At 36.4% G+C, this 21,327-nt stretch overlaps 2 protein-coding genes across 3 annotated transcripts; one reads left to right on the top strand and one right to left on the bottom strand.

The window, feature by feature from the left end:
- Window positions 1-10,180: 10,180 nt before the first annotated feature.
- Window positions 10,181-21,151, bottom strand: Ogg1 (8-oxoguanine DNA glycosylase). 2 transcript variants are annotated; one of them, XM_065867768.2, is made up of 4 exons: window positions 20,858-21,151; window positions 20,469-20,789; window positions 19,922-20,408; window positions 10,181-10,207 (listed from the first exon to the last, which is right to left on the bottom strand). In XM_065867768.2, exons 1-4 carry the CDS (start codon window positions 20,977-20,979, stop codon window positions 10,196-10,198), a joined length of 942 nt encoding a protein of 313 aa, XP_065723840.2. In that variant the 5' UTR covers window positions 20,980-21,151; the 3' UTR covers window positions 10,181-10,195. The 2 variants fall into 2 exon arrangements, with proteins under 2 accessions (XP_065723840.2, XP_016936765.2); XM_017081276.4 differs by lacking the exon at window positions 10,181-10,207 and adding an exon at window positions 19,771-19,863 and having other exon boundaries at window positions 20,858-21,150.
- LOC108014972 (retinal homeobox protein Rx) lies at window positions 16,073-18,493 on the top strand. Its single transcript, XM_036820874.3, has 2 exons — window positions 16,073-16,870; window positions 17,607-18,493. Exons 1-2 carry the CDS (start codon window positions 16,664-16,666, stop codon window positions 18,186-18,188), a joined length of 789 nt encoding a protein of 262 aa, XP_036676769.2. The 5' UTR covers window positions 16,073-16,663; the 3' UTR covers window positions 18,189-18,493.
- Window positions 21,152-21,327: the final 176 nt, after the last annotated feature.

The raw sequence follows: 21,327 nt of genomic DNA, 5'->3' as shown, positions 1-21,327 counted from the left end.
TTTGTAAGCCCTACAATATTAATTATTGAATTTGTACAGCCTTCAGGATTTATTTTAGACCAATACCCATATAATACAGTTTAAGAATGTGAAACAGTGTTAAACAGTTTAAAACAACAGAAAATATCATCTGTTTTGAGTGCACAAAAAGCGTTTCTCATCCACCCCGCCTATATCAAGTGCATTTATTAACCATCACTACAGCCGTGAAACGCACTGTTCTTCCACCCTCATTATGATTTCGATAAAAGCGTTGAACAAGTTGAAAACAAATAAAAAATATAAAAGGAAAAACATTATTTGTGTGTGCGACTGGGCATTGTTGATTATTATTTTATTGTATTCGGCATTCGCACATCTAGTTCCTATATGGTTCCTGCCCAGGCATCTCTCTCTCTCTTTTTATTAATAATATGTATTATTATGTGGTCGCTGGCTTGGATTCCAATTCCATTTCCATTTCCATTTTAATTCCACGGGCGCCTTTTGTGCGCCTTCCAAATGAGTTTTGAATTATGCGATAGCGCCGCCTTCGCTCTTTATTCTTGGGCCCAAGTCCATTGTTGTTGCCCGTGAGCATGTGTGCGTTCTGTGTTTAGAATGTAAAATCATAATAATTAAAAAAGAGTACGTGCTAGTGCTGTAATCGGGCGATTGGGATGGATATGCATTTGGATGCGGGTGATGCGATAGTTTCAAATAGCTTTGTTCACCACATTCTCATCAGTCACCACGGTCGCAATACTCACCACGTACTCATTGCTCATCACAGTCTCAAAACCCACCACGATTGGGATGGATATGCATTTGGGTGCGGGTGATGCGATAGTTTGAAATAGCTTTGTTCACCACTTTCTCATCACTCACCACGGTCTCAATACTCACCACGTACTCATTGCTCACCACGGTCTCAAAACCCACCACGTCCGGGTGAAGCGATAGTTTCGCTTTCTTCACCACATTCTCATCACTCACCACGGTCTCAATACTCACCACGTACGCATTGCTCACCACGGTCTCAAAACCCACCACGATAGGGATGGATATGCATTTGGATGCGGGTGATGCGATAGTTTGAAATAGCTTTGTTCACCACATTCTCATCACTCACCACGGTCTCAAAACCCACCACGATTGGGATGGATATGCGTTTGGATGCGGGTGATGCGATAGTTTGAAATAGCTTTGTTCACCACATTCTCATCACTCACCACGGTCTCAATACTCACCACGTACGCATTGCTCACCACGGTCTCAAAACCCACCACGATAGGGATGGATATGCATTTGGATGCGGGTGATGCGATAGTTTGAAATAGCTTTGTTCACCACATTCTCATCACTCACCACGGTCTCAAAACCCACCACGATTGGGATGGATATGCGTTTGGATGCGGGTGATGCGATAGTTTGAAATAGCTTTGTTCACCACATTCTCATCACTCACCACGGTCTCAAAACCCACCACGATTGGGATGGATATGCATTTGGGTGCGGGTGATGCGATAGTTTGAAATAGCTTTGTTCACCACATTCTCATCACTCACCACGGTCTCAATACTCACCACGTCCGGGTGAAGCGATAGTTTCGCTTTCTTCACCACATTCTCGTCTCTCACCACGGTCTCAATACTCACCACGGTCTCTATAATCCCCATAGTTGATATTTTTGATAGGATTCCTAGACAATCCGTTAAGCTTATAATTTTTTAAATATCTACATTTACTTAAAAGAATTTAATGAAATTCGACCCATGAAACATTTAAATAATCGCTGATATTTAAAAACTCACAATGTTTCCAATTATCACCCTATAAATATGTGCAAATTATAAACAAATAATTAATCAATTAATATTAAATGTATTAGTTATTTAATTAAAGTTCCAATTATAAAAATGATATATATTTAAATGGGAATATCATCGTTTTAGGATTGTAATTACAAATTAATTGAGGTTAGATAAAACTTATATGCAATACGGACTTGCTCATCTCTAGAAATTTACACATGTGGGCGAACCAAATGAGTTTTGCCCAACTCGGACATCAGGTCCTGAAAGGGAATCAGCAGGACGAGATGGAGCAGGATCTGGAGAGGGATATGGATATGGATATGGGAAGGGAGTAAAGTCGTGATGAGGAGCAGCTGCATCTGTTCCTGTCGCTCCAGGACAATGCAGATGCACAGATGCGGATGCACTGGCGAAAATCTGTCAGGGGATCTATGGGATCTTAAACATGGAGTGAAAGATCTCTACATGGAGTGTTCGCTTAGCATCCTATTAATCGTTAACGTTTTTATTATTTTTTTTATAAAGGCTTTAAAGTAGTTATACTATTATGATAAAAGAATACATAACAAAACTTAAAAATAATGACTACCGGTAATACCTAAAAGTCAATGCTCTGACATAAAAAATTTACTTTGTAAAAAGTTTACTTTCGTTTCACTAGCAGTATACAATTATATACTAGTAAAGTTGTCATCGTAATGTTTTGGTATTTTTCTGAACAACTTTAATTTCATATATCAAATGTAGTGTTAACTTGAATAGAATTTATAAATTACAACCAAATTTTAAAAGTACTTATGTTACTCTGGAACTTGTAATTATGTGTAAGTGTATAGAAATGGGAGGGGTCGGGGTCCGTCGCCTCTGATTATGATGTTGATTACATTGCGGCTGTTACCCCCCCCCCTTCCACTATGCACTCCACACCCCCTCCTAAGTCGCGCCCCTTTTACACTTGGAAAAATAATACTTTTTTGAATATTCCAGGAACTGTAAATGATGTGATATACAAAAAATTCTATAGAAATCTTTTTTTTATTTTTTGGTAAGTTTGACTTAAGAGAGAATATAAAACAGTGTATGTGTATGATTTATTACACCAAAAGATTCAGTCCTTTTTGGGAAATGTTTTTTAAAGACCACTAAGTATATTATTATATTACTATTATATAATTTCTTTTCTGTGCAGGAACCAGGACCAGATGCAAGTCCCGAGTCCGTCAGCCGCCAGGTTCTTCATTCCGGTTGCGTCAGTCAGCGTTGACTGCCCCCCTCGAAAGCCCCGCCCCTGGATGCTGCTGCTTAGAACAATGCAAGATTAAAAAACTGTAACAAATTACAAGCAAAACGGCAAATAAATTACACAAAAAACCAAGAGCTGGAAATAAAAAAAAAAAATGGAAATCAGCAGAGAAAATGCAAACAAAAAGCAAGCGCAAAAAGTTGCAGCTTCCCCAAAGGGGGAGGGTGGGCAAAAGGGGCGTGGCTGAGGTCAGCGGCCCTAGGGGTTGTCATATGATTCCTTTGGGGTTGGGCTGCAGAATTGGGGGTAGTCACGTGTGTGCGAATGCAAAGTTATAGGAAAAGTTAATTTGGGTTTTGTCTCTTTGGGGGGCCAGGATAATGGCCTTATCCTTTTTGATTTTATTTAATCAGGGGTTCCTACATATGATGCAATCATTAGATTACATTACCTTACATTGCAAAATACATTAAGGTATTATTTTTATTATATTTATAATTTTTTAGGCTCTACTTTACTCTGTCTTCTGATTCCTTAGGCAGTCTTAGGTTTACTTCTTATTATATTAAATTATGATTATATATTTTTTAAGGCTCTTTTTACTATTTTTATTAATGTCTTAATTTAATTACATTTTTAAGCACTTGAATACTAATTTAATTAAATTTTGTCTAATATACTCGTATATTCAGTACCTTTAAAATATATTTTTTTAAGGCTCTACTACACTCTTTCTTTTCATTTCAGCATTAAAATAAGTTTTTAGGCTGTATTAGTTTGAATTTTAATTTAATTAAGTTATGACATACATATTATTTGTTCAGTACCACAAAATTGACTATAATGATTTGCTAACGAGTCTCTCAAGTTCTTTTTTAGCTTAGACGTGTGAGAATGCAGTTGAAACATGAGATACAAATGTAAGACTTCTTTCCTATTCAAAAATAATTCAAAATTAAATATTTATAAATGCGTTAAAAATCATTTAATAGTTAGAGCTGATTCTCAATTTGTCGCTTTATTTTTTATTGTCATTGGGCTTTCTTCGGCAGTTTTATTGTTTGCGATGGGCACAGGTGGCTGCCTAAACGGTCGGCCTTGCGAGGGGGTGGGTGGCAAAGTGGGTGGCCGAGTGGGCGGTGGGCGGTGGGCGGAGGGGTGTCGAACTGATCGGAAGTGGATGGGTTTATTCGGCCTCTATGGCTGTTGTTGTAGATGTTCTTGTTGCACTGCGTCCGGGGACCGTCAAACAATGCAAATTGCATGAATGAATGCCATTTTGCATTTCATTTCAATGCCCACCACCCCCGACCCCTTTGACCCCCCATTCGCTCCCGTTCACCCCCTTTTTTCTTGTTTTTTTTTCTCTCTTACGGCCCTGGTGAACCTGACTGCATTCTATTTTTCTTTTGATTAAATCAAATGCATAAAATGTTTTCAATTCAATCAGAAAAAAACACGAAACCAACTACAAGAGTACAAGAACAGCGACGAAGTAAGTTTTGTTTTGCGTAAAGCTCGGAATACTCTTTTCTAAAGTTATAAAAGAGTGGTTTTTTGTGAAATTTTAATAATATTTAATAAAGAATCCATGTTTATTTTAAGTTTTTATTAACTACTTAATTTATTTTCCATTTAAGCCAAGGGAAATCACTAACGATTGGTAAAGACCTCTTTGATTTATTTTTTGTTGAATTATTATAGATCGTATTTGATGTGAAAACATAGTAAAGGTTACTTTAGTTTGTTTTATAAAATGGGCTTTCAAAATGATTTGATTTTGAGTATTAATTTAAAATATTATAAAGAATATAAAACTTTGCTATTCTTTAATTGGTTACGAGTATTGCACTGTATAAAATCAAAGATATCGGCAATTAAAGGGCAAATTGAAGAAAAGAGAGAGTGAGTTCAGGAATAAGAATAGAATCGAATGCACAGTCGACCATTCTGTTTTTTTTTTAATTTGTGCAAAGTTTTCTGCCTTTTTTCCACACACATGTGGTCTTTTTTTGTCTGCCGGCGAGTGTGTGTGAATCTAGCTTTTTAATTAATTGCACTAACCTCCCCCTTTTCACCCCAGCCGGTGGTTTTCGACTTGTTTTTCATTCTTTTCCGCTTTTTTGTCGTTTTTGATTTGATAATCCAACAATTGTTGTTCAAGTTCAAGGCCCGAATGCTCTTTGATTCATGAATTAACTTTTCAGCTTGCTGCCTTTTTGTTTGCTGATTTATTTGTGTTGATTTGGTTTTGATTTGTTTTTGATGGCATTTGTGGTCCGGGGGTGAATATCTAAATACGTACACTCGGTACAATGATGAAACTAAAGCTCTTAAATGTACGTAGCGCAAGTTATTGTGTATTTTTGTGGGGGTCTAACTGATCTACTGACTGACCTTTCTAGACATATGGAAAGTTATTTAATAAGAATAATAAATAAACAATGTATTATCCTGTCTCCAGTTTTTAACTAGGCTATTTTTGTCTGAAATCCTACTACCTCTTTTTAGACCCAAAAAACTATGTATTTTGGCAATCACTTTTCGAAACAAGGTCGGAATAAGGAACGTCATACCTCGTTGAGCTTGTAATTAAATTTTCAATCGACTGGCATTCAAATCCGGAAACTTTAATTTTTGACCGATTTTCTCAAAAATAGACGATGAAAAATGAGAAAATTGGTCAAAAAATAAGTTTTCCAAAAAGTCATGGGGATTGTTAGCCTAAGTTGCTAGCTGCTCAAAACTGTTAGTCTTTCAACTGTGCGCCTCGTTTTGACCAAGTTACGATTGAAAAACTGCACAAAATAATGGTATTTTTGACTGAAATCCTTCTACCTATTTTCTGACCCAAACAAACTAGGGTTTTTGCCAATCATTTTGCGAAATAAAGTCGGAATTGGGAATGTCATACCTCGTTGAGCTCGTAATTAAATTCCCAATCGATTGGCATTCAAACCCGTAAATTTTAATTTTTGACCGATTTTCGCAAAAATAGACGATGTTACCCCTTATGAAAAATGAGAAAATTGATAAAAAAATAAATTTCCCGGAATGTGATGGGGATCGGAAGCCTAGGTTGTTAGCTGCTCAAAACAGTCGGTCTTTCAACTGTGCGCCTCGTTTTGACCAAGATACGACTAAAAAACTGCAAAAAATAATGGTATTTTTGTCAGAAATCCTTTCATCTATTTTTCGAACCAAAAAACTATGTATTTTGGCAATCATTTTGCGAAACAAGGTCGGAATAAGAAATGCCATACCTCGTTGAGCTCGTAATTAAATTCCTAATCGGTTTTCGCAAAAATAGACGTTACCCCTATGAAAAATGAGAAAATTGATCAAAAAATAAGTTTCCCGAAAAGAGATGGGGGTTGTTAGCCCGGATTATTAGCTGCTCAAAACAGTCGGTCTTTTATCTGTGCGCCTCGTTTAGACCAAGTTACGACTGAAAAATTGCAAAAAATAAAGGTATCTTTGTCTGAAATCCTTCCACCTATTTTTCGAACCAAAAAACTATGTATTTTGGCAATCATTTTGCGAAACAAGGTCGGAACAAGAAATGACATACCTCGTTGAGCTCGTTATTAAATTCCCAATCGATTGACATTCAAACCTAAAAACTTTATTTTTGACAAATTTTTGACCCCTAAGGAAAAATGCGAAAATTGGTAAAAATATTTGGTTTTTCGAAATCAATCGGAAAGTTTCGGTGATGAATTTTTCCGACTGTTAGCTGTTCACAACAGTATCCTTTAAGTTTTATAACCGTTTTTGTCCACGTTACAGCAAAAAAAGCCCGAAAAATGGAAACAGTTTCCAGGGATATTCGATGTGAATCGAATTTTGGTGTCCTTTTTGTTTAGCAATTTCAGGATGCTGACGTGCCCAGCCCAGCCCAAGCCCCCTGGATCTATACCCCGCCCATGTCCCCCAGACCCCGCTACCGCCGTCCCTGTCGCTCCCTTTCTGTCTTTGTCTCTGTCTCTCATTGGAAGGCGCCAACATAATCAGTATAACAAATGAGATCCTTGTCGACAGTTGTTTGCTGCTTTTGTGTCAGTGGCGTCGTCATCATCATCATCATCTCGTTGGCGGTGCAAGGGGGGTGGCTAAGAAGGGGGTGGTGGTGCAGGTAGGGGGGCGGGGGATGGGGTGTGGGGTGTGGCATTGCTGTCAACGTCTCTCTACTTTCTGCCTGACGTTCTACATTGTTATTGTTATTATTTTTGCTGCCTTTATGCAATGTTTTGATTAATTTTTGCCGCAGCCATCTTGGCCTCCCCCTCTCCTTTCTGCCCTCCCCCCTCCCCTGTCCGCCCCTGAACCCGCACCTCTAACCCAAAACCCCCACCTCCCCCCGCGTGCATTTGCTTGACTGCATTTCCTAGCTGCCTCTGACTTTTGTGCACTTGAAAAAATATATGGAAAGTCGTTGCAAGGAGAAATGACTCAGGATATGCTATGGGTTCTGAATAGATAGTTATACATATTTATTTATAATCTAAATAAATAATATATACCAAGGAGAAATAACTTAGGATATGCTATGGGTTCTAAAAAGATAGTCTATAGTTTATACATATTTATTTAAGATCTAAATCAGTATCTATAAAAAATAAAGATTAATAAATAATAATTATATACTTATAATATAAATCAGTATCTATAAGAAATTTTTAATCATCGAAAAACTTTCTACTTCCCTTAAAACAAATAAAAACCATTCGTTTGCTAACCGAATTAATGGAAAACTTTCCATTCTAATAGGGAAAAATTACTCACATAAATCATTAGAAACATTTTGCAATCTTTATAACTCTTCATAGCACACGTTAAATTAGCATTATATGTTTATTATAAGTTATGATATTACAAGTTATTTAGATCTTTCAAACCTTATAACTCTTTATAATATAATATATTGTAGTAATATATTATAGTAGTAAGTAAAAAAATGAATAGTAGTAAGTAATATATTATAGTATATTGTAGTAATATATTATTTTATATTTTTTGTTACAGTGTTCGGGGAAGAAGGAAAAGCTGAGGGGTCTGAGGGGAGGGGCGGAACTGACTGGTGCTGATTATGGGCGGTTGGGCGGCTGGGCGGTGGAGTGGGCGTGGCTGTTTTGTTTAGTAGTTTTATGGTCTCAACTCGCGGTAAACAATGAAAAATTCTGTCGCTGTTCATTGTCTCGAGTCGAAAAACTTGGGATAAAAGGAGAAGAAAATTCGAGAGGAAGGTGGAGCAGGCAGAAAAAAGCAGAAGTTCAAATAGAAAACTGGGATTGGGAGGATTTTCACTTCGTAGATTTAATAAATCAAGATGGCGGTTCCAAAGATAAATAAATAATAAGAAATACAAACTATATTTTTAGGTCGAATTTTCATAAATCTTCAACATCTTTAAGGTACATTACTTACATTTTCTAAAATTTAGCAATCGGGCATTATTAGGCATTTTTGAAAATTCCAAAACAACTTTAATAATTTATAGAATTCAGTGTTTAGTTAAATTGAAACCTGTGACTCGCAAAAACCCCAAAAATGTGCCACTCTTATTTTGGCCAATAAATTTCGGCATATCGCAACTCAATCAAAATCAAAATTGCAAACAAAAATGCATTTGCATTATTGCACTTTTCCAACGCACCTGCAATGGAAATGCAATCAATATAATTGATGCAACATCCGAATCTGTGGCTGCTTTTCCCCCTCCCCTTGTCTTCCAACCGTTTCCATTGAGACGAGCCACAAAAAATAAAAGGATTTATATGTGCATCCATTTATAAATTCATTCACATAAATTCCCATAATACCTTATAATTTACAAAATTGATTTTGGTCAAATGAATGCGAATAATTTCTCGACTTTTGATGAATGGGTGCGAGGTGGGGAAAATCGGTGGTTCGAAGTGCATAAGTAAATAAAACCACCATCCGAATGCGTGTATAAATTCCTTATACCATTCGCATATTAATGGGTATATTTGTGATCAATAAATTGGGAATGTCGATCTTCCTCTTAAAAATTGGTAGGGCAAAATCACTCATAATATGTAGAAAGATAATATCTTTAATATGCTATGCGTTTTAAAATTCCTAATCGGAATCGGTAAATTTGTAAATTGTCTATTTAACTTATTATACTAAAACGTCAATCAGCCTAATTAATAGTGAATATCAGGTAGGAGGTTCTAGTTAGGAACATCCCTAAGCTGAATTTTATAGGTATACAATATCTACCATATAATACAAATATAATTGCAAAGGCTAAAGGTGTTAGGTACTGCTTATAAGTAGATATAAAGCCAAAACAATATTAATCGCCATTCCAGCACCTCCTTTACTTACCGAAACAACTTATCCCGATGCAATTTCCATTGTCATCAGTCTCTCAGTTTTTCCCTCGCATTTCCCCCCCGCTCTTTTCACTCCTCCGGAAAAGCCATCACTTTTCCCAGCTGCAGCGGCATGTGGAAAATTAGCGCTCAATGTTAACATTTACCCACATTGTTGCGTTGTGTTAATGCATTTTAATTTTCCTCAGCCTCAGATCCTGTGACATCCTACAGCCTGCCAGGATAGCAAACGTCCTGGTTAACATATGGCTTGTTCGGGTAATAGAATATGCATTTACAAAAATTTTATGGGGCTATAAATTAATTTTTGTTTGTTTAAAATGTTGTTCAGTTAATAACAACTAGCTGTCATTGAAAATAAAAATTGTTTCTAGTATATTTTGTTGAGCTTTCTTTATTTACTCCCAGCTATTTGTAGTTATTTTAGTATTTACTTGTATGTTTAATAAATAAATAATATGATAATGGGTCATATTTACAAATCTCTTATCATTCTTTATTATTTTTGAGTAGCTCATCTTGATTTCGTCTTAATCTGGTTGGTATCTCCATTTCTTATGGACTTTTGCTACTGCTGCTGTTTTTTTAATTACTTTTTTTTCCAACTCATTTTCTTTTGTGAAATGCAACCGGGCTCTGACTGATGCCGAGTCCTTGCTGGTTGAGTTGAGTTGAGTCGAGTCGAGTTCCCGGATACGGCGGTTTGTCGTCCTCCCCATCAACGTGGCTGTTGCTGTTGTTTTTGCTTGGCTGCATTTCCAGCATAAATTCAGTTTCATCATCCCGTTCCCCTACGAAGCGCACTGAGAGAAAATAATTGAGCCAAAAATATAAGAAAACAATTAATAAATATTTTAGGGCACTAAAATATTTTCATACACAGAGAGAAATGTCCAAGTACATTGTTCTTGAATTGAGAACATGCGTTCTTAAAAACCGTGTAAGTACATTTTGGTAGAAATGTTCTCAATAAAGAGAAGAGAAAAGTTTAATCGAGGCTATTTAATAACTTTTGAGTACACACTACGGAAATACACTATTCAAAATAGTGATGTGAATTATGCTGTTGCTTTGGTTACTATTTAATAGTTAAGCTACTAAATTAAGATGGTGTATTTGGATGTTTTGAGAGTAACTATTTCATTGGTCAATTTCACAATTCGATGGGTTGTTCCCATTAAACTATTAAATTGGTCAATTTACAATTTCCAAATAAATCAAATTTTGTTTTTAATTCTCTTTCTATTACCAATTAAAACAAAGTGGAGATTTGAAATTTTTTTTTTTAAGTATAAGTGTTTTTTTTTATCTGATAGAATAAAACGAAGTATTTATTTTTCAAAAACAATTCAAAGAATTTTTTAAATACAATTTTAAATTGATATGATATAATCTTAAGATATTTTTAAGTCCTTGTTTTTTTTAGAGTGCATCTCTCATCTCGTTTTGGCTCGTCTCCGCTGACAGACAGCTGTCATGGGCGCCTACTGAGCCCCCTCTCCGCCCACTGCACCACCCCCCACCCCCTCATTTGGCCAACCCCCTGGCAAAATGACATTGTGACTATGCAATTAGTATTATGAGAAATATTTTCTCATGTTGTTTTTAGCATTTTTTCCCCATTTTTGCAGCTGAGGTGCCTGGACCACGCCCCCCTTTTCGCCCCCGCCTGTAAAAAAAACATCACGGTGTGCTTTTGTGTGGCGCTGATTATAATTTTTGTGTTTTCCTTTTTTTTCACCCTTTCTCTGTCTCTCTGGCGTGCAAAAAATGTAATTAACTTAATGATTTTCATAAGCGAGTGCCAGGTGGACGAAGGGGGAGGGGAGGGGCAGGTGTGGGGGAGGGGGTGGTGCACTCATTATTGGGGCAATTAAAATGATTACAAAATGCAACAGAGAGAGGAATGAAAAAATATTAAATAAATAGCAGCGAGGGGGGCAGGGGGATTGTAGGACCTAGTTTTATGCGTAATATCCTTAAAGTATAAAACAAAAATGGCATTTTCTCTTTTTTTTGGGACCCCCCCTCCCTTTGTTATCCCTTTGGTTTCGCACCAGGACATTTTCCCCTTTCCATTTCCCAGCATATCTGGTCCTGCTATCCTTTTTGTTTCGGCTTTTTCCCTCGTCATTTTTTGTTTCGCTTTTTTTAGCCAGCATTGACAAATCATAATTAAAAATTCCAATTAACTAGCGTCTTTGGCGGCGAAGAAAACAACCACACAACAGCGGAAAACCTCCCAAAATTCTGTCGAAAACCACCCACTAACATCATCATTCCATTCACCACAGGGAATTCCTCTTTATTCGCACAAGCCACGCGAAACTTTATTGTTTATAATGGTTTTCTTTTTTTTTTGCATTAAGAAGGTTGTTTGAATTTATGAATTTTGGGGTTTGGTATCCATCTGCATTCTCCTTCTCACTGGCATAACTTTCATTTTACAACTTTCTGAAGAAGATACGAAAATATCAATATCTTAATTGTCTTGTCGTTGAAACCCGCTTAATAAAGATGCACAGAGAGAATTCTTCAAGCACATTGTTCTTAAATTGAAAACATTCGTTCTTAAAAATGTTCTCAATATTAGAACGAAATGGTGAAAAGAGAAAAGTTAAATTGAGTTTATTTAGCAACTTCGTGAAAGTATACACTACTGACTGGACTTATAGCTTATTTGTTGAGATATACAATGTATATACCGCCAATTCAATTTGATTCGAGCAAAATAATAATATTTTCAACTTCAAAAATGTTGTCCTATTTTTAAGAACATGTTCAACTCAGATGAGAACGTCAGAATTTTCTCTGTGTGGAAAAATTACAGGAAAAATGTTTTCGAGGGCATATATCCATGTACTATAACTATAACTTGAATTTCTTACAACTTTCTGAAGATGAAACGAAAATAGCAATATCTTAATTGTCTTGTCGTTGGAAACAACAATATAAAGATGGTCAAAACTGCAGGGAAAATGTTTTCGAGGGCGTATATCTATATTTGATTCAGGTTTTTTTTGCTTTGCAGCATTTGTAAACCCAAGAAAAAATCGTTGTCCAATTTAAAATATTATATTTAATACCATTTTGAAATTTGCAGATATTAAGAAACTTGGGGATACATTTTTTCACATACAAAAAAACTGAAATTAATATAATTACGAAATATAAGAGATTTGTATAAAGTTTTGAACTAATAAAACTAGATTTTTTATTAATTGTTAGAAATGTAAAAACTCGAAATAATAAAAATACTGAGATTTTACTTGAAGTACAATGAAATTCAAATAATTCATAAACCTTTCATAAACCTTTAGAAGTATGTATATAGTGATTTTTCATTTGTTATAAGCGTACTAGATAAAAATCAACAGTAGTAAATAACTAATATAGTAAGTAAATAACGTTTATAAGGCACACGAATATTAACAAAACCCGAATCCCTTCGAAATATAACTTTGTGAAAAAAGTGTTGCCTACTTTAGAGCGAACACCGAGCAGACGCCATTTTGTTTCTGTTTTGGCGGCATATTAAATCAAAAAGCGGTAAATAAATGGAAGGAGCGGAGGGGAGGGAACGAAAGAGTGGGCAGAGAGACAATGAGAGGCGGAAGAAGAGGAGCGCGCTAAAATAAATAATTAACAACGGCAGCAAAGGGCTAGAGCGAGAGGCAAGACAACAATGGAGAGCGCGCTCACTCACTCTCGCACACATACACGCAAAAAGGAGCTCCCTCACACACAAACACACATGCAGAGTGAAAGACCAATCAGCGCGACAAAACAATGGACAAACACACACACACAAGCAGAAGGAGGAAAAGTGAGAGAGAGAGAAAGGTAACAGTGGGTGGGAAAACTCCACGCTCAGGTGGAAAGCGCGTTGCCTAATGAATTCCAACAACAACAACAGCAACAAGGGGAAACGGGGAAAAAGGAAACAACAACACGCGCATAACAGCCCAGCATCAAATTACAAAATTAAAAATGGCGCTGAGGGAATGCCAGGAAGAAAGTGAGAGAAAGGGAGAGAAAGGAGAGAAACGGGTGAAACAACAGAACGCAGGGTATAAATAGACAGCTAATAAGTCTTTTAAGCCTGTGAAAAAGCACGTTATACATTTTGCCAAAAACTAAGAACTAAGAAAAACAGTATTAAGTAAATGAGTATATGTAACTCTTTGAAAACCGTTTAGACATCTATAAAACCATATAAAACATAACCAGAACTAGCACAAATAATTTTCAAAATATATAAAATAATCATTTGAACATTTTATGTTTTAAGACAACTCAGTTATTAAAAAAAAACAAGAACAGAACAAAAATATGATGTATAAATAAAGTATAATACACATATGTTTCAAAATTTGCAAATAAATTAACAAAAATAATTTTTTTAATTTCAAAACTGTTTTATTTTTATAAACAAGAATAATAAATTTTCTTAACAATACAATTCTATTTCTTAAAAAAACAATCTACTTGGTAAATCAATTATTTATGTTATTTTAAATGTTTCCATTATTAACATATATCATGGCTTTGAGTATAAGAATACAAAAAAATTTATAAGGATCTTAAGAGATTTTTGAAAAACATAAACATTCGATTTTATAGAAAGTGAAAGAAAATTAAATTTCAATTTTAATGGTTCCAAAAAATAGTTTTTTAATGCATGTAGATAAATAATCAAAATTCAAATAAAAGTAAAAAAAATTAAAAAAGTTAGAAACTATAAATAAACTCTTCAACATTTTAAAGACTTATTTGATATGTTGACAAAGATAAATAAAGATATCTCTGGAAAACATACTACATAATTACCAAAAGGCGAAAAAAACGATTTGAAAATGATAAACACGGCCGAAAACAATGAAACATTTCTGTGAGAATTTCGCTTAATTTGAAAGAGCCTGTCAACGTCACGCTGTCAGTTGTTTTCAGCTCGTTATCCTCGTTATCCTGGTCAACCCTCACACACACACACACACACACACACACCCACACGCAGACGAGCACTCTCACACACACAGCGAAGCAGCCACCAACACAAGGACAGCTGGTCTCGCTTATGATTGGCTTGTGTGCAAAAGGAAGCAAATGAAATAAAAGGCGGCACACAAAAGCGCCGGCAGGTGGCGCAAAAGGGGGCGGTGGGCGGTGGAGTGCCACGCCTATTCTTCATAAATAATAAATAAATATAATTTCCAGCGCAAGCGCAGCGCAAAAAAAGCGAAACAAAAACAAAACACAATGCCAGGCAAATGAGAAAATTACATCCCTTCATTTGTTTAACACACACACAGACACGCGGGGAAGGGGGGCTTGAAGAAGAAGAAGAAGAAGAAGAGACAGTCATTGTTTTCCCCTCCCCACCCCTCCCTTCTGCATCTTCATCTTCATCATCAGCTGTGGTGGCAACCTCATTTTCTTATGCGCCCTTTGTGCTCTTCCTCTTTTTCCCCCACTCTGTCTTCGTCCTTGCACCCCCCACCCCCTGCGTGTGTGTGTGTGTGTGTGTGCGGGGTGTTGCCTTATTGTCATTGTTCCTCTGCTGCAGTCGGCGTCTCTGCCAACGCCGCTGCCGGCAGCATTAAGTGATTTGAATTTTATTATTTACAGGTACATTTTCATATACGAAACAATGCAGACGACGTCGGCACAGTGGGACAAAATCTTTAAAAACGGAATTTAAGTAAAGGATAAAGCAGTTAATAAAAAATAATTAAAAAGGGGAAGTATGAAGTACTAAGGTAAGGAAGCAGTATGGAAAAGGATTGCGAGGAAAATATAAGCTAAAGAAAGATAGGAGGCTAATAAGGGCTATTACGGAAAATAATTTAATAATTTATAAGTAATAATAATAATAATAGAATATAAAATATATAAAATGATATAAAATAAAATATAAAATTGTATTTAAAAATATTCAATATTTATTTTGGAACCAAACAAATATGCATTACTTGAAGAGAAGACATTTTTTTGTATAAAGGCAAATTAATATCTAACCTATGCCATTTATATAAGTGCTTTAAAAACACAACGATTTATCTGATAGTAATTTCCAACTAAATATTTCAAAATGTATGATTCCATTGATTACATTTTTTTTTCTAGTTCTAGCCCACTGTTGGCGAAACAACAACGCTTACGAGGTTTTTGTGCTTGTGCCGTAATTTAACGAAGTCAAAACGAGAAGACAATAAACAACAACAACCACCCGGGGAGAGAGGAGAGCCGAGGGAGAAAGCTTTGGCTGTGGCAAATGAGAGAGCGAGATTAATAATCCGAGGCTGCGCAGCGTGACCAAGGAAAGAGGGAGATGGCAATAGCCAGAGCTAGAGGGAGAGAAAACAAGAGAGCAGGACACAATTAAATTTAAGAAATACAAATAAATAAATATATTTTAATATATACACATTATATTTTGAAATATTAAGCAAAACATGTATATATTTCTTTTTTTAATTTAAGTTTAAATATTTTTCAAAGCAACAAGTAAGCAAGTAAAATACAATTAGCTGGATTTTGAACTGTGCGTGTGTGTGTGAGTAGGTTCTTAATTATAAAGCGAGTCGCAGGCGCACCCTCACACACACACCAAGGCACATGCACGTATATATTAGCCGAGTCCTTTGGCAGCTGCATAAAAGCCGCAGGATGCTGCCTGCATTTCCACAGTCGCTGGCCAAACGCTCAGCGAAAAACAGCTCTTCGAAAAATAAAAACTATAACAAATAATTTTACCTAGCAAACATTTTTTTTTTGTGGCGCCAACTGGCGGCGATTTGAAATATCAACTTTCAAAAACCATTTTTTTCGTGTGTCGTGAGTGAAGAAAATTTGAAAAACAATCATAATCACAAGAAACCTTTTAAAACGAATGTAAAATTGTTGCGAAATAAAATATATCAACAAAAAATCAAACAAAACCTAAACATCCAAAACAAAAACACTATTTTTCCAGTAATCAAAAAAATGAAATATATATTAACAATTGTCACCATTAAAAAATGTTTTTTTAAGTGCAAAAATGTCATAAAACAAATATAAATATTTTAAAAATGTATAAATGATTTTTTTTTACCACTTACAAATTTAAGCAACTTCAGAAAAAGAAAATCTAGTAAATATCCCGAAAAGATCTGAAACACCTCGAGAAAAAATAAAACAATTACGAACACTTTAGGCCTAAGATATAAAACTAAAAAAACAAGGAACCGAACTTTCTCCATAAATAACCCATCACAATGGCTGGTCCGTTTATATCGCCGCTGCCCGGCGATCTGCTCACGGAGTACATGTTCGGCCGGAGGCGACAGCGCCGGAACCGGACGACCTTCACGCCCCAGCAGCTGCAGGAGCTGGAGGCCCTGTTCCAGAAGACCCACTATCCCGACGTGTTCCTGCGCGAGGAGGTCGCCCTGCGGATCAGCCTCAGCGAGGCACGCGTCCAGGTGAATCCCCCCAGAAGAGCAGGCAAAGTATCCAGCCAGTTGATCCCGAGCCCATCGAGATCAAAAATAGTAGCATACTTTTTCGGGACTCTATTAATCTCCTACTTTATGAAATCCAATTTGGTTTGAATTATTTTAATCAGTGGGTTGTGGAAACTTTTCATTTTATTTTGCTACAGCTATAGACCTATAAAATTATATAATTCGATTTTATTAATTTTATTTATTTGAAATTTTTGTGTCAGCAGTTAAATAGCTTAAATAGTTTATTTTCGCTAAACAAGATTTTTAGTTTAGTAAGGTTGTTATAATCTTTTAATTAGATTCCTATTTATTTGATGGCTTAAAAGTAGTTGACTTATGATTAACCGCTTGATATTTCGACGACCATAAAATTTAAAAACATGTATTTTTTTATTTTAGTTAAAAATGATGTATATTTTTTTTCTAAATAATAATTGGTTTTATATTATATAATACATTTTTTAAAGAAGTTTTGTTAACGATGATATCCAAAGGCTTACAAAATTAAAAAGCATGTATGACGTGCTCGTAGTTACGTTCAATACAATGCGTTAAAAAAGAAATATGTTTTTTTTTAAGGACATTATTGCAAAATGTGAATTTTAAATTAACAGTTAAATGCACAAATATTTTTAAAACTTATAGAATTACAAAAAGAATACTTTAAGTATCAAAAATAAATTATACAATTTTGGTATTCCTTTTCCAATAGGTGTGGTTCCAGAACCGGCGTGCCAAGTGGCGCAAGCAGGCGCGCCTGCAGCTGCTCCAGGACGCCTGGCGGATGCGGTGCCTCAGCCTGGGCACGCCCCCTGTAATGGGCGGCGGGGCGGTTCAGGGGGGATCCGCTCCCGGCGCTCCATCGCGACCGGCCAGCCAGACGCCCGAGAACCTCTCCTCCGCCGGCAAGGACTCCGACCTGGGGGAGGTGGGCAACGGACCCAGTTCCGCCAGCTTCACCATGATGCACCCGGCATTCCAGCAACAGCAGCAGCAGCAGCAGCAACAACAGCAGCAGCAACAGGGACACCAGCAGCAGGCCCATGATCAGGAGAAGCTATCGAAGACCTACACGGAACTGAAGCTCTACAAGGCGCCCACGCACGGCATGGAGCTGGGCGGGATGAGCGCCCTCTCCGGACACTCCGATGAGGGATCCGACGGCTCCGACTCCGAGGAGATCGACCTCACCTCCGGCGCCTGTATCGATTTCTCGCAGAGCAGCAAGCTCCAGCAACAACAGCAGAGCACCCAGGGGTCAGGGGGATCAGCGGAGGCGAATGGCGTCCTTTAGACAAGGATTAAGGATAGGGATAAAGATTCGGACCGAGGAACGGATACAGATACAGAAGCGGATAAAGATACAGCTACTCACACTCGTACAGTGCTCACTCACTAAAGTATATTTTTCATATTTCCACAATCCATTAAAATTGCCCCTATATGAAATATTATTCATGAACCTTTATCTAGAACAGGTAATCCAAAATTGGTTCATCATTTATTCTTTGATTTCCTCTTTATACACTCTACTAATATGTGTCCTTATGTTATATAACTGATCCAGTAAAATTGTGATTTTTTACCACTAAATAATTATCAGTATATTTCGAGATTGCATCCCCATCAATCCGAATTTCATGGTTTACAATTCGAGCGAACACTGTACACAAAAAAATGGCGGTGTATATAAAGGACATTTAATGTGCATTTTATTTAATCATTTACGTCTGTATAAGGATTTTTGTTTAGCAATAAAGAAAATGTAAGATGACTAACGTGTTTTTGCTTTTTCAAGAAATATAGCAAAAATAAAAGATTTATAAATGCGAGCTTTAAATATATAGTATCGGCCACAATCGTACGAAAAATACCACTATATTCATCGTTTTCCAAATCTAACTTGTTGGCAAAAACAATGGATAATACCTCCCTGACTTTATAATAAAATTTTGGCAGATTATTACCAAAAACCAAGATCCAGATTTTTCACCCAACAAATTCAGTGTTATGTGTGAAACAATAAAAATAAAGGTTCAAATATGAAATGCCACACCTTGTCGAATTCGTAATAAAAATCACAATCGATTGGCAATGAAACCTGGAAACAAAAATTTTTGACCGATTTTTGTAAAAAAAAATATTATGTTCTTCGACCCAAAAAAACTAGGTATTTTGGCAATCATTTTACGAAATAAGATTGAAATAAGGAATGTCATACCTCGTTGAGCTCGTAATTAAATTCCCAATCGATTGGCATTCAAATCCGTAAACTTTAATTTTTGACCGATTTTCGCAAAAATAGACGATGAAAAATGAGAAAATTGGTCAAAAAATAAGTTTTCCAAAAATGCATGGGGATCGTTAGCCTAAGTTGCTAGCTGCTCAAAACTGTTAGTCTTTCAACTGTGCGCCTCGTTTTGACCAAGTTACGATTGAAAAACTGCAAAAAAACATGGTATTTTTGTCTGAAATCCTTCTACCGATTTTTTGACCCAAACAAACTAGGTTTTTTGGCAATCGTTTTGCGAAATAAAGTCGGAATTGGGAATGTCATACCTCGTTGAGATCGTAATTAAATTCCCAATCGATTGGCATTCAAACCCGTAAATTTTAATTTTTGACCGATTTTCTCAAAAATAGACGATGTTACCCCTTATAAAAAATGTGAAATTTAGTCAAAAAATAAATTTTCCGGAATGTGATGGGGATCGGAAGCCTAGGTTGTTAGCTGCTCAAAACAGTCGGTCTTTCAGCTGTGCGCCCCGTTTTAACCAAGTTACGTTGGAAAACATAAAAAAAATAGGTGTATTTTTGTCTGAAATTCTAATCTCTATTTTTCGACCCCAATTGTTGAAAGATCAATCAAATACAAATTATTATTATTTTTTAAGCCTTTTATTAGATTTCTTTTTAGAATCATCTGTGGATGTGTCTTGAAATTGTCCCAAATCAGCAGAAAAAAGAATCTGTAAAAATGATGTGTAAGGAACATAATGTCCCAAGTTCTGGTTTAGGTGTACTTACGGCTTGAGCCCAACCGGCATATTGTCCATGTAAGTTTTGAAAGTGATTCGAAACCTCATCATATATCTTTTTGGATACGTTCTTTTGGCCGGCTAGATGCGGCAGGTAGTATTTCTGGGCAATTCTGTAGATGTGTATGTCAACGGGCACGGACTCCAAATGACCCATTGACATAAGGCAGATGCAATCGGCCACTTTGTATCCGATTCCGGGAAGCTGGGTCAGTTCCTCGCGCGCCTTCTCGAATGGCAAACTCTTCAGTCTTATAAACCACCCTTGTCCACCCTTTTTCTGGATCTCTTGCAAAGTTTGGGCTATGAACTTGGCCCGGTACCCGAATTTAGCAGCCCTTAATTGGGCATTTAGATCGTCGCATGATATGTCCTGAAATCTATTCAATGTGGGAAATGTAAACTCATCGGAACCGTTAAAATGACCAATCTTGGTGCCGAAAGTTCCACAGAACCATTGGATCATAGAAGATATCCTAAAAGAAAAGAGGTGTAATGAGTGAAGGGAAAGGGATTGAAAAGTGGACCTATTTTACCGCTTGATGTTATTGTTTTGACTGCAGAGAAAGCTGAAAATGTTCTCGAAAGGCTCCTGAGAAAGTACGCGGACAGGCTTACTTAAGAACTTCACAAAGTTCTCATCCCTGTTTAACCAATCGCTTTGGTTGAGTTTTAAATCGAAATCAGCCCGGAGGTAGTCCGATATTAAGGATGTGTGGTCCAGAGGGGTTATTATTGATGGAGTGGTTCCGTACGCCTCGTAAGTTATGCAGGACTCTTCCTGCTCGAGAACCCAGTAAGTGTTGAAAACGACTCCGGAATATTTCGTTCTCTTGCCATCACAAATGGATCGCCAACTGAAAGATAATGTTTTTGTTGTTTAGATATTTGTATTCATATTTTAATATTTATTTAAGCCACCCACCGAAAACTTTGTCCTCCAAGCAAAGTACGTTCCAAATCACACTCCTTGAGGGATAGGTTTATTTTCCCACGCTGTTGCAGAGTAGCTTTCATGATGAGACTTAAACAGGGCGCTCCTTTCATGAAGTACAAATACTGGTAAACCCTTAACTAATCAAAGGTACAAATAGATTAAGCCGGATTCTTAAGATTAATTTGTTATCATGGCTGATGGAATTCTTAATTTACGAAGAAATTAATCAAAAAATGAAACACACGAGATAAAATGTGCACTAACTATCAGCTGTTAGGCATTTGTTTACCAGTGGGGGTATTCCCCCAAGGCTCTTTCGCCAGTGTTGGAAAATATGTTAGGGGTTAAAGGCAATTGTTAAAAAATATGGTTATACGAAAGACAGATTTAAAGACTTATCTAACGACTGAGTTGTTATATACTCTATTAATTTATTTATATTTAGCTACCTTAAAGTT

The sequence above is a fragment of the Drosophila suzukii genome, chromosome X, assembly GCF_043229965.1.
Source record: "Drosophila suzukii chromosome X, CBGP_Dsuzu_IsoJpt1.0, whole genome shotgun sequence".
Classification (NCBI taxonomy): domain Eukaryota; kingdom Metazoa; phylum Arthropoda; class Insecta; order Diptera; family Drosophilidae; genus Drosophila; species Drosophila suzukii.
Note: the sequence above shows the minus strand (reverse complement) of the source record. Positions and strands in the feature narration are given on the sequence as shown.